This window comes from Limanda limanda, chromosome 11 (genome assembly GCF_963576545.1).
Source record: "Limanda limanda chromosome 11, fLimLim1.1, whole genome shotgun sequence".
Taxonomy (NCBI): Eukaryota; Metazoa; Chordata; class Actinopteri; order Pleuronectiformes; family Pleuronectidae; genus Limanda; species Limanda limanda.
In genome coordinates, this window is record NC_083646.1 from 15,236,792 (window position 1) to 15,249,725 (window position 12,934).

General features: G+C 42.7%; 1 protein-coding gene across 2 annotated transcripts in view; it reads right to left on the reverse strand.

Annotated features, from left to right (window-relative positions):
• Positions 1-4,383: 4,383 nt before the first annotated feature.
• nbeal2 (neurobeachin-like 2) overlaps positions 4,384-12,934 on the reverse strand; it is a 39,017-nt gene continuing 30,466 nt past the window's right edge. For both annotated transcript variants that reach the window (XM_061081485.1, XM_061081484.1), the window contains exons 38-55: positions 12,772-12,879; positions 12,580-12,675; positions 12,339-12,463; positions 12,088-12,228; positions 11,618-11,748; positions 11,417-11,526; positions 11,208-11,325; positions 11,020-11,117; positions 10,791-10,904; positions 10,607-10,693; positions 10,401-10,510; positions 8,806-8,978; positions 8,616-8,710; positions 8,402-8,518; positions 7,223-7,384; positions 6,212-6,360; positions 5,225-5,360; positions 4,384-5,024 (exon numbers count right to left, since the gene is read on the reverse strand). In XM_061081485.1, the coding sequence (XP_060937468.1) occupies positions 4,917-5,024; positions 5,225-5,360; positions 6,212-6,360; positions 7,223-7,384; positions 8,402-8,518; positions 8,616-8,710; positions 8,806-8,978; positions 10,401-10,510; positions 10,607-10,693; positions 10,791-10,904; positions 11,020-11,117; positions 11,208-11,325; positions 11,417-11,526; positions 11,618-11,748; positions 12,088-12,228; positions 12,339-12,463; positions 12,580-12,675; positions 12,772-12,879 (2,178 nt within the window). In that variant the 3' untranslated portion in view covers positions 4,384-4,916. The remainder of the gene's footprint in view (positions 5,025-5,224; positions 5,361-6,211; positions 6,361-7,222; positions 7,385-8,401; positions 8,519-8,615; positions 8,711-8,805; positions 8,979-10,400; positions 10,511-10,606; positions 10,694-10,790; positions 10,905-11,019; positions 11,118-11,207; positions 11,326-11,416; positions 11,527-11,617; positions 11,749-12,087; positions 12,229-12,338; positions 12,464-12,579; positions 12,676-12,771; positions 12,880-12,934) is intronic.

Sequence of the window (12,934 nt, forward strand, 5' to 3'; positions counted from 1 at the left end):
GATTTAAGGAAAGCATCTATAAAAGTAGATTTAGTGCACACATGAAAAATGTTACTGAGCCAAATTACATGGAGACCTACAGTGTTAAAAATGTCATATATAATATACTGTATATGATAATATGTTATAGACATCATATGACAACTAGGCTATAATTCACAAATTTGAGGAACTTGCATTTTATTAAAGTGAGTCCATCCAACTTTATATTGCCCCTTTTCATTAACTCACTACATTTATTTTAAAAACATCTATTTACCAGCCAATCAACAAAATAACACACTGATAAATTAGTTGCACTGTCATGGTAAATAAAATAAGATGTTATGGCTTCAACAATGCAACAATGAAACACTATAAGCACATGAATTCAACAGTAATAATAACAAGTGTCTCCAGAGGGATACAAAAGTACACCCACTTAAATAATTGCATATGAGTGAATCTGCATATGTATCTGATTGTGTATAAAAGCTTTTCAGTGATTTCAAATTAACCAGATAATTAACCAGATACACTTAATTTTTAATTTAAGGCCTCACTGTCAGTGCATCTCAGTGCTCGGGCCCTAATAATACATTGATACATAAGGATATACTGAGGCCCTTTCCTGCACAAAGTCCTTTAAATATCATGGTACTTGTATGTTTTGAATATGGAGTTTATTGTTAATAGTGTATTTTTAACTGGTAATTATTTTTTTATTTATATCAATTGAAATAAGTTAAATAGTAATAAAATAAATCCATTTGATTTATTGTGATATTTTTATTCTTCCTGTTTCTTTTCATTTGTTTTTTTTTATTTATAGGGTTAAACATTTTTATAGGGTTTTGATTTATATCTTTTTAGTTCCCTTTTATCTGTTTACTCAATACTTGACATTTGAAGTATGTAGCGTGATGGTTACTGGCAGGGGTTTGCTCTGCTTTTAAACTACTGCCATACTTAGACATTACATAACTTCAGAGAGGAATAAATAAAGAATCAGATTATTCTGTATTTTTTAAGACTGAACTTCCCAGCAATATAGCAGAAGTTTAAATAAGCCTAAATCTTTACTAACTTTAAATAAATATGAATGCAAATATGCTTAAATTGGTAATTGTCATACTATTGTCACTGTCACTAAGTACAACTTGATGTCACCACACAGATAAAGTGAATGCACAATTTCTACACTGTGTTGTTGCTTCTTTAAAGTCAAAAGATGTGATCTGTTGTTTTACCTCCACAGTTAGAGGAACTTTAACTTTTACTGTCTGAGAAACCACGTGTGATCAGGAATATTTCCGATAATACATTTTTTTTCTAATTCAATACAAATGATAGGATGCACCTTCAACTCCAGTTTTTATTCTCACAACATGTATTAAAAATGAATCCTGGTATAAAACCTTATTAAGTGTAAGTCTGTGACATGACACCAGTTTACAACCCTAATACATAGAGCTGTGATCAGTTGTTATCAGAAACAAAAGAGAGCATGTGATCCCAACAAGACGCTCTGAAGAAGGAGAACAAGAAGCACGTTTGATCTCAGCAATTCAAAAGATTAGAAAACCAACGCAGGCTAAATGACACACCTTGTAAATTCTAGTGAATGCATGGCAGGGGGGCCGGGAGACTTCAGAGGAAAACAAATGGAGAGCTCTCTCAGGCACAATCCTACTTACACTTCAAAGCCTGCAGAGAGATGAGAGGAGACGGAGAGAATATTCCTGCTCTGATAAAACTTCAAGGTGTAATTCAGACATAAACACACAAACAAAACGTCTCCTTGATTTAAATACATATGTGCAATCCACATCACACTTCTTTTTTAATTGTGGTTGCACTAAAAATTCAGGCTGTGTGCTGATTTATTTTGTTATTTCATTCAGATTTTAATGTGTTTTAGTTTTTATTTTTATTTGATGTTCCTTCACTGCCCTGCAAAATCAATAAGTTTTTGTTTATTTCTTCTCAACTTTTTTCCAGTGCAAATACCTTTAAACTTTTTAAGGATCAAAATAATCGTAAATCTGCCTCATTCTGATACTCTTATCTGTAAGAGTTAATTTTCTTGCAGGAAAAACATCATAATAAACATGAGGCAGTTTTTTAAACCTTTAAAATACTTCAAAACAATTAGCAAAAATAAATAAACATAAGTTTATCACAAATAACAGCTCCCGTTACTTCTTTATTCTTTTCCTTGTCTACATCATCTCGTTGCACAAGCCCAGACTTTTAAAAATCTAAGGGGCCAAGTTCCTGGTCATACACGGGTGGGAATGATAAGGCAGCTATGAAAAAGCCCTGATCTTGTCGTTCTGGGGCTGAGGAGAAATGGTGCGGAGAGTGTGGGGGGGGGGGGGGGGGGGGTGGAGGCTGTTGACAGAGGCCTGTTGGAGGGTTGTTGCGGTTCCTGGCTTCAACGACTTCAACAACGTCAGAATTGCAGCGTTTCACGACAGCCGTCCCCCCGGCCGGCCCTCGGGTCTGCAGAGGTCAGAGCCGGGAGATCCTGCCAATAACCAGGAGTGAGGCGTCAACCCCTCCCACCATTGTCCCAGGGCCCACTTCAGAGCCGCTGCATCCCTCTTCGCCCTCCTACTCCACTTCCCTCACTCACTGTTCTCCGGTCTTCTATTTGACCGGGGGTCTGCAGGTCAGTTTTATCACCCCACTCCCCACCCCTCTGAATTGTACCCCTGGAGGTGTTTATGGGCAGGCCCGACAGGATGTTCGGCCCACCAGGAGATCAAAGTCTCCTCGAGTAAATGTGCCATTGCCGGCTGTGACCTTTTCAACTGTAATAGGGTTAACATCACAGGCGCATGTAAGGCCGGGATTACAGTAGAGGGGCTGGATGATCGTCGTTGTGGCGGCGGATCAGTTTCCTTCCTGCTGTGGTTCACACACACAAGAATCAGAGCTTGTTTTTCAGTAACAGCCGGTCATAAAAGAGCATTCCTGAATTTAAGTCTGCAGTCATGATACAGCCATATTAGGGCAGTTTAACTAATAAGTTAACAAACTGATGAAGCTTAGAGGGGAAACAAAGACAAAGAGATGATCAAACTCCCACGGCAATGATTAAGTTATACAAGAAACACATGCAATCTTCTATCTTCAGCTTCGTCCAAGAACAGAGACGCTCAATAATAGTGGAGAACTGCATAGAGTCCAAATTCAAGGCAGTGATCTTAAGGCTTTTTACATAATCAATATGTTTATGGGCACAGTTGAACAACAAATGTCATCAAATACATTATATACAGCACGATTTAAAACCCCTTTCTGAAAGTGATGTGAATCTGATGACTGTAAAGACCCAACCCGACTGCAAAACTGATTCAGTGTTACTGCATAGTTACGTGAGAAAAAAAAATGACAGTCATAACATTAAGAGAAAACCAGTGCAGTGTTATATATAAACCATTATCAGTGTGCACAACAGCTGGAGTATTCAACAGCTGCATATGCAAACAACCCTTTATATTCAGTAGTCTTAGTTGTATAATCTGATTAAAATGTGATTTTTTTTCTGTACAGTTTCTGTGACAACCTCTCAAATATAGTTCTTTTTTTTTTTTCTTACACTTGTGGTCATTCTGAGGATCCCTTACAAAGACATGGTAATTTGTATGTGTGCTCCATGTTGTGGGTATTGTATTCTCCCAAATAGTTTCCTCTGTCTCTCACTCCTGTCATGACACGGCATAACAACCACTCTGTTCCAACCGCAGTAAAAGACGCTGGCAGGAAGTGAATTCCTCTGAAGCTGGCTCACAGACTCTCGGCTCACGTGTTACACAGTCATCTTGTCTTCAGAAGTTTTCGGCTCTCGCAGGGACACTGTTCACTTCCAGCTGTCCATTAGTTCACTGAGTTCATGAACATCTCATCCACGTCGGAGTCAAGGCCGAGTGCTGGGATGTGTTTTGGAATAGAAATCTGATATATCTGTATGAAATAACCGTTTGGATATCAGTGTCTATACATGGCTCCAGCTTGAGAAAGGCACTTTTCAGATCAAATCAAACAGGGACAGAGTCGTGTGTGTACCAGACTTCCACGCTGTTGTGTGTGTGTGAGGCCACAGTCGGCTCCTCCTCCTTCACTTTCATTGCATCCAAGCTCAACAATCAGGATTTAAAAAAAAAAAAAAGAACATATTTTACATACATAAACCATTAAAGCAGTTATTGCTTTAATTGTAACAGTTGAACATTGCTCAGAGCCTCAGGAATGCAGAGTTATACACTGTGAAGCTGTGGTGCACTTCTGGTGTAAAGCCTCAGCTAGTCTTGACGTCAACCGCTAAAAATGATAACACAGCAAAGGCTCACTTGTGATCACTTGTCCCCCCCCACCCTCCCACCCCCCACCCCGCCACATGTGTCTCTCTCTTGTGGTGCCCACGGGTATTGCAATGTGGAAATCTCGAGCAACGTCTGCAGTGGATTTTCAAGTTTTCGAGGAGTTTTTTACGAAGGCGCCACTGCCAAAGACGTCCAGCCGGTCGGAGATGTGCCTCTGACAGGAAAATGAGCCAAGAAACGAGTTCACAGCACTTTTGTCTGTGTCTGAGGCCGAGTGCGCATCAGTGAGTCACTTCCTTGAAATACGACTCAGTGTAAATAGTCTGACAATCCGCAAACACAGAGCTCTTAGCTCTCCATTAAACAAGGCCACTCTTTGGAATGATGCTGATTAAAAACACTACACAACTGGAAAAGAAATACGCAATAAAATATCAAGTCATTGCAGCATTTAAAAAAAAGTGCTCAGTGTACAGTTGCTCTCTCAGAGAGATCAGTGGCTGAGGAGGACAGTTGCCCAGCTTGTAAAGGAAGAAAGGCCTTGATGAGTCTGGTGGCTGTATCGGAGGTGCGGAGTCCACAGAGGTCCTCCAACCATTGCTCATCTCATTTCCCAGCATTCTCAGTGGGATTGTATTCAGTTTCACCTGACGACACCTGAGAGATGCGGCGAGTGGAGCGCCACAGGCGACGGGGGAATTGTCCCGAGCGAACCTGAGACGAGGAGGGGAAATATGTTAATCTTCACTTCGGGGCTAAAACAGAGATGTTACACTAAAGACGCTCAATTATCATCTGAAAAAACCTGTTCTTCAACTTGTATTTAGCATATGATTACCACCAACCCCCCTTCTCTCTCACACACACACACAGACCCCCACCACCAACCCTCTCCTGCAAGTCCTGGTTCTCACCTCCTCGGGCTTCCCTGCCCCCACCACAATCAGCTTTCCATCCTCCAGGCCCACAAGGATGTGGCTGCACTCCTTTGTCACGGACACACTCCTCACAGGAACCTTCAAGGCCAGGGGCGTCACCGGAGCGTCCAGACTGTCAAACAAAGAGGAGTCCGAGTTGAGCTTTTTATTTGTATTTTCAACACAAGATTCCGACGCAAACGTTTTCAACAAATGAGGCATCTCCTTCATAACGTCAAACCGAGATATTCCAACAGGACATCCCACAACACCCCACATTAGCACTATTGGGAGCATTGCCGGAAGGCCTGGACGGGAGGGCCAAAGAGTACTTGCTAAACATACTACTCACTGCAGCCTTGAAGTGTATAACAATGAAATGGTTAAAACCCGACCCACCCACATACAATATATGGACCCAAAAAGTATGGGACATCTACCAAATGGAGCAAATCACATATTCATTAAGGCTCCAAAAGTCTATCTTTACTAAACGATGGGGTCCTGTCTCTGCGTTTTTAATACAATGAGGGTTACTAATTAATCTCGCTCTGGGCCTCTGGTTGAGCGGTTATCTGTCAACTCTCCCTATTCACATACATTATACATCCTCTCTGAAAAGTAGCACATACTACATTATGGAGTGGACAATTACTATTTCTTTATCCCTGGTTTTATTTTAATTTTACTTGTTTTTTCTTTTTTCTTTCCTCTTTTAATTTAATAAATTATGTATGTAATCAACCATTTATTCCTATTCTTATCCCCCCTCTTTTTCTCTTGGAGTAAGCACTGTTTGATGTTTGTGGTTCTTTCTATGCAGTGTACACTGTACTTGAATACCATGTATAACAATATTGTAAACAGTTGAAAAATGGACAAAGAAAGTAAATGTCTGAAAATGCCTATTGTTTTGTTAAAAACGAAATAAATAATAAGTTAAAAAAAAACAACAACGTCAAACCGAGTTCTCAGTGTCCTTACCTGTATAAGTCCAGTATGTGGAGGCTGCCCTGCATGGTGCCCAGGATGACGTACTCGGACACCAGGTGCAGAGCGGTCACCTGCTCCTCCATGTTGAGGGAGGCCAGTAGACAGCCATTCACAGAGTAAACATGAATGGAGTACTTGCCCTGTGGAACCAAGTAAATTGCAGATAATGACATAAGCAGGTGTGAGGATTTCAATATTTTAACCATAGGTTGGCTGACAGAATTCTAAATAAATAAAGATAGAATCATTTCAAATTATATTTGTACTCTTAACAATAAAGATATGAGTAGTTTTAGCTAGATATTATGCCTTCATACAATTGATTTTAATAACTGTTGCTGCTTAGTGTTAATAATGAATCTTTTACCTTGTTCTCATTTCTAACTTTCGTATTAAAGCGTAATTCCCTTAGATTTATTCAACATCATATAGATTTCGAGCAGCTGTCTGATAAGTTCTGGAGGTCGGACAGAGTGTCTTTGTTGACTTAATTTTGTGACATTGTTTGGTTCGAGGATCCGAATGTTTACACAGTCAGGATTGTTTTGATATAGCACAAAACATAATATTCTTTGCTTCGCTGGCCAACAGTTTGGCCCTCATGGCATCTGCTGGGTCAAGGCCTTTCAAGACGTGAACAGGTTGCCCAGCAACTATAGCGTCATTGGGAGTGGCTCCCTGTTCACTTCCGTATCCAAAAGCCAGGAGGATGGCTTACGCCTGCGTACTTTCGGAGGAGGAGGAACGAAGATCTACTGTTATAAAATGGACAGGCGCCGGATGTTTGTGGCGCTCTGATACAACTAGTGTGTGGAAGCCCATTGTTTTGCTGATTGATAACCTGGTCATTGCTTCCTAAATAAATACTTGCATGAACAAACCGAGTTCAGCTCTGCTTCTCTAAAGGATAAATGAACACGCCTGACACAGGCTGAGGAACTTGTTTGTAGTATCACTGTGTTTGTGTATGAGCTGTACTCTAGAGTTTGTGTACGCATGTACCTTCTTGTGGGAGCTTTCCTCTGGCGTCGTCTGCACCACAATGTGACCTTCACTGCCGACCTGGAGCTCAGAGATCTGGGCGGGCACACAGCTGCTGCTGGGGGGTCGCAGCGTTCGCAGGAACTGGCCTCGTCGGACCGTGTGCACGATCACAGTCCCGTCCTGATTCACAGTAAATAGAGAGCCAGGGGTAAGTTTGATTCAGATCAATTGCGAACCCTGATTTGGTTCACCGCAACAAATCAGGGTTCTTCAAATCCAATCTAAACCACACAGAGAGGGAATCAGGATAAATCCAATGAAAGATCCTATAACGACAGTTTAAATGACAGATTGTATGTTCCCTGCATCTTCTTCGATTTAATACCAGTAAGGATGGAAAATAAAAGCTCAACATCAGCCTGAGCTGTGGTTTTTGCCTTTGTTCATTTAGCTAATTACACATTCCAGGTATGAACAACTGCTGGCTGTGAGATGCCGACATCTGTCTCCTCATACCCATAAACTCTGTGTTTTGTGGTTGTTTCCTGTGACTGGTTCACATTACATTCTCACTTGTAATGAGCCACATCACATTTTGCTCAGTGTTGTTTTCAAGGTGATTCAGGTTGACTACCATTTTTTCATGCCCACACAAACATAAGTCGTTTTCGTACATAAACGTCCAGAAAATTGGATGCAGATATTTTATGGAGTTTGGACGCAATCCCAACAACGGGAAAACGTCCAGAACATTCGGGCGAGGGGCGGCGTCTGATGTGAGTAATGATGTATAAATTGCATTGTGGAAATCACATGGTTTGGTTTACAGCACATCGACCCTAATCGCCTAAAGCTCTTGAAATCTCGTTGTCTTGTCAAGTTGACTTCTTATGTTGTATATATGTATGGCACTTCTTTTTCATCCTGGGATATTTATATTCTTTTTGTATTTTTCAGGTTCGCTTCTGTTGCGTCCTAGAAAACAAATCAACACGCTTCACGAGATTTTATTAGGGGTGGTAGGAAAAGTTCCCCCGAAAATATCTGGAGCAACTGACTTGAGACTTGACTTTTCACATAAGTGGGATTATTGTTTTAGAAGAAAGCGTTGAAGGGTCCCGCTGATATACAAACATCCATCAAACTCAGCAAATGTTGTTCGTCCGGTGACTGCTTTTTGAGTGTAACGCCTCTGACCTTTGACCCTGAGACAGCCATGTCCACTTCAGTGCTGATGGCCACACAGGTGACCTCCTGGTCGTGTCCACATAGAACCTGCACCGGCCGAGGAGACAAGCCGCTGGAGAAACCACCCTGAAGGATAAGAGGAGGAGAAGAATCCGAACGTGAATTCATAACCTTCATATTATTCAGCACATGCGTACACACAGGGACACATGCCGAGGTTTACCTGCTGCAGGACCTGCCACACGATACAGGAGGTGTCTCTTGAACCAGAGATGAGGTAGATGCCACAGAGGTCGAGAGCCAAGCAAGTCACTACGTCTTTGTGGAAGAAACAAAAAACATACAAATTTATAGACAAACCTGAAACATAGTTTGTGCATTTTAATTCAGAGATATACAAAATAAGAGCTCACCGACGTGCCGGCAGATCCTGCCCACCAGCTTGCCCTTGGCCAGTTGGGTGACTCGGAGACTACAGTCCCAGTGTCCTCCGCTGAACAGCAGGCGTCCGTCGTTGGACACCACCAGCACCTGGGCGCTGATCTCCACCCCGGGAGAGAAAGGTCCACTCAGGAAACGCTGCGTCCTGCACCACAGGGCAACAGCAGAAAGAAAAAAAAAATCAAAGCGAGTTAGAGAGTAGAGGCGAGAGCGAGATGTGGCCTAAAGGCTCTTATATACTTCTACGTATCCGTTTCTCGGAGAGGTCTCAGCAGGGGACAAAGAGTCTTTTTGATTTTTACTTCGACGACTATCCGTCTAAAAACAATTCCCCGCCAAACCCATAGGTGGCGCAACGGAAGACGAGCTCAGAGAAGCCTACCCCATTTGGGAAGAAGAAGTCCACGTGTCTCTGTTGACATGTTAGCTTGCGTCCCACACACTGAACCATGGCAACTAACAGAACTAAATAAAGTGACACCCAGCGGGTCAAGATGCTGATGTAATCGTTTATTAGCGCAGCGGTTCCCCGGTCTTGTTTCCGAACTGTGTTGCTGATTCCACAGCTTGAATCTGCTTGAGGCTACATGTAGCTAGAAGCTACCCGGACCTAGCTCCCCCCAGCTTCCACACACAGTCAGCAGGGACTCCCGGCACTAACAACTACTATCCAGTGTTTGCTTCTAACCTGACGGTATTATAGAAACAGTGTCATGATAGAAGTGGAATTAAAGTCGTGACGGCGGGTTCTTGCACTGTTACCACCGCAGTTAGCATGGTGGCTAGCCCGCTAGCTAGCCTAGCCTGCTAGCGCCGTTTTGAAAGCTTGTTATAACCGTATGTGACCGTGCACACATGCCGTCAGTGCTCTAACGAGCCACCGTCAGCCAGACAACTCCGCTGGCTTAACACCCACGTCACATTAATCGTAGAATCATAGTTGTGTTCGTGTTTGTTGCTACATGTAAACAGGAAGTTTGAGGTCCGGAAATACGGAAATTATGTCGTTCGCGGACTAATCACAGCCAAGAGCGGTCCGTCGGGTCTCCAAAATGAAGCCGAATAGTTCGAAAAATCAGACGTGTACGAAAAGCTGTCGGAGGCGCTCGGAGAGGGCGTTTCACGACGGATAGGGCGGTCTTATCTGTCCGTAATAGAAATAACGGAGAGGCATAAATTGGCCTTAAATGTGGAGGAGATTTATAATCAGCACATTAAACTGTCGCGACATCGGCAAATTACAACCTTTGTGAATCCCCAGTGCTCACATGCTTTGCATCCTGGTTTATTATCTGTTTATGCGAGCCACGTCGGCCTCAGCATAAAACAAGATCCTTTCAAGCTAATATCAGTTAATTAAACAGGCTTTGAAGCTTCACAGAAAGAAAATAAAGACAGTTAGATGTAGTGTTTCCAGCCAACTGTCAGGCAGATTTACACATCTTTGAAAAGGCTGTAAAAGTTAAGTGGGTTTGTAACTCCAAAAAATCTTAGGAGACAGGAAACTCAGGACTATTTTATTATATGATTTTTAATGTTAAATATTTTGCTCTGTCAGGACACTCACTTGGGGTTAGTCATCGTTGGGTCCTTAGTGAAGGTGAAGTAGTTGACAATGTTTTTGTCGTATGGCAGCCAGCTGTGTGTTCCTATCAACCCGTTTGAACTCACAGTAACCTGGAGAGAAATAACGTCATTGTTTGAAAAACCTTTAATGAATACAAATATGATTTTTTTAAGCTTTAAATTTGTCCCATCTGAAAGTGACCGTACCAGTATGTCTGAGCCCTGAATGATGAAGGAACGATTCTGGTTCTTTGGCACCACTGCCTGCACCAGAGGAAGCCCGTCACACACCACCTGCAGCACACACAAACACACACATGTTAATACAGAGATACAACAGGATGTGATTTATTCTTTCAGGTGATAATAATGCGATCATGACAGAACTCACCTCCACAAAGGGTCTGAGTTTCTTGAGCTCCTCAAAGATATTCGGGGGCATGGTGTCCAGGCGGGCCAGCCGCCTAGCTGCGTTCTCAGCCGATATACGAGTAGGATGAGGCTCCTGGGTGGAAACAGGAACATGGTATCACACTGCTGCAGATTTCTTAAAAAAAACATCCCATAATGCTGAGAACTGGGTCTTAAGAAATAGCTGTGCATCAGAGTGGGAGTGGTACCTTCAGGAGCTGACAGGGTGTTTGACCAAAGTTGCTGATGATGCCTTCCAGGGCCTTTCGCTCATTCTCGTTGGCTATTGCATCCAAATCCACTGCACCTGCAGAGAGGAAGAAACAAGAAAGATCGAGTTTCTATGGGACACGAGAAGAAGAAGAAACAACTTTTCCAATGAGAACTCCTGCCTTACCTTCGTAGGTGCAGTAGTAGAAGACATTCAGTGCGTTCACTGCCTCTTCACCTCTCTGCTTGTAACCAAAGATCAGGTCAATCCACTCGTGGAGGTGATTGGACACATGCTCGCATTCCTGGGGTCAAACACACAAGACGCTCTCTTAGTTAACACTTGTTTGGAAGCCAGAGTGCGCTTTAAGGTTGTAGCTGTTCGTGTGGACTCACCAGAGCTTTCCTGTGTTGCTTGATGAAGTCCTCTTTCGACGTGGCCCAGCGAGGGAGAAGCACATCCGCCACTGGGTCCTGAGATATCTGCAGATGTCCCAGGTCGAATCCTACAGGGAACAGGAAGCAAACACTCATAAGGATCTAAATATCAGCAATATATCAGATAGTTTGAGTGACCACAGGTATCATGCCCCTCACCGTTGATGTTCTGCAGGAATTCTGGGAAGTAGAAGAACTCAGGGATGAGCTCTTTGACGTCAGCGGGACTCTCCATGCGAGCTTGCCAGGCGGCTGGCACTGCGTGAAACTGTCGGTCAGCACAGTCAAACCTAAACAAAGACAAGATATATAACTTTTTGACCACTGTATTACTTGTTACTTTGCATATTTACTCCTGCACAAACTCCAGGGGGAAATATTGCACATAAATTACTATAGTATTTATGTTTACATATTTTATTTTGACTGTATAACTTTCACTCATACTCACAATACATTCTCTTTTATTAGCTTTACCTTTCCCCTAACTTTCTAATTATTATGTTCAATGTTCTGCACCAAGACACCAACGTACAGTCTGTGTACATGAAAACCTTCTTGGAAACAAACTTGATTCTGAGAATAGCATGAATTACTATGATAAGTCTTGCACTAGTGAGTAATCCCACCTGCCACTCTGCAGCTGGATATGCAGGGTGGTGAATGGCTCCATGCGGATCATGTAGTGCATGACTCCCGCTGCATTTGAGTAGTGTGTGCCATAGTGGAATTTGTCCGTGGTGCCCGTGGGGTCCTCGAAGCTCTCATACCTAGTGACAGAGAGAAAAATGTATAAATGAAGCATTCTTTACATTGTAGAGAGGACACGTTTGGTGCTTTACACAACTGAAAGAAATCCCATTCTTATAAAACCCCTTACTTCTCTTTGACATTCTGTGCGTGACGTGCGTTGACCACACCGATGGGTTTTGACAGATCTCTGAAAACGGCCGGGTTCTCCAGATCCAGAATAGGCGAGGTGTAGTCACACAGAATCCAGGGGAACTAAAAGCAACAGAACACAAATTGCAACATCACGCCTCCTCACACTCACAGTGCATCACACAAAGGGATCATGAATATAATGGAACACTGTCAGGGGAGAGGTGGCGTGGAATTACCACAGGATACTGCGACAGGTCGTTGTAAGTGCGTCCAGCGATGGTGTTCAGCTGCATCAAATACTCAAAGTTGGAGATTTCCCTGCACACCCATTTCTGTTGGACACATCGACATCGGATTGGTCAAACACAGTTATCACAACTCAAATCCAATAACAAGTTTTTATAGAAAAGTCTGCTTTAAATAATCACCTGTGTGAGCCCAGATGCCTTCAGGAGCTCTTGAGGGGAGCGGGAGCCAAAGTAAAACAGGTTTTGAGGCCGCAGCCCCAGGATCCTGGAATATACTTTGTTTCGCACCTGAAAACGCAAACAAAGTGTTTTTTATCTATTACAATATAATGAAAAACACTTA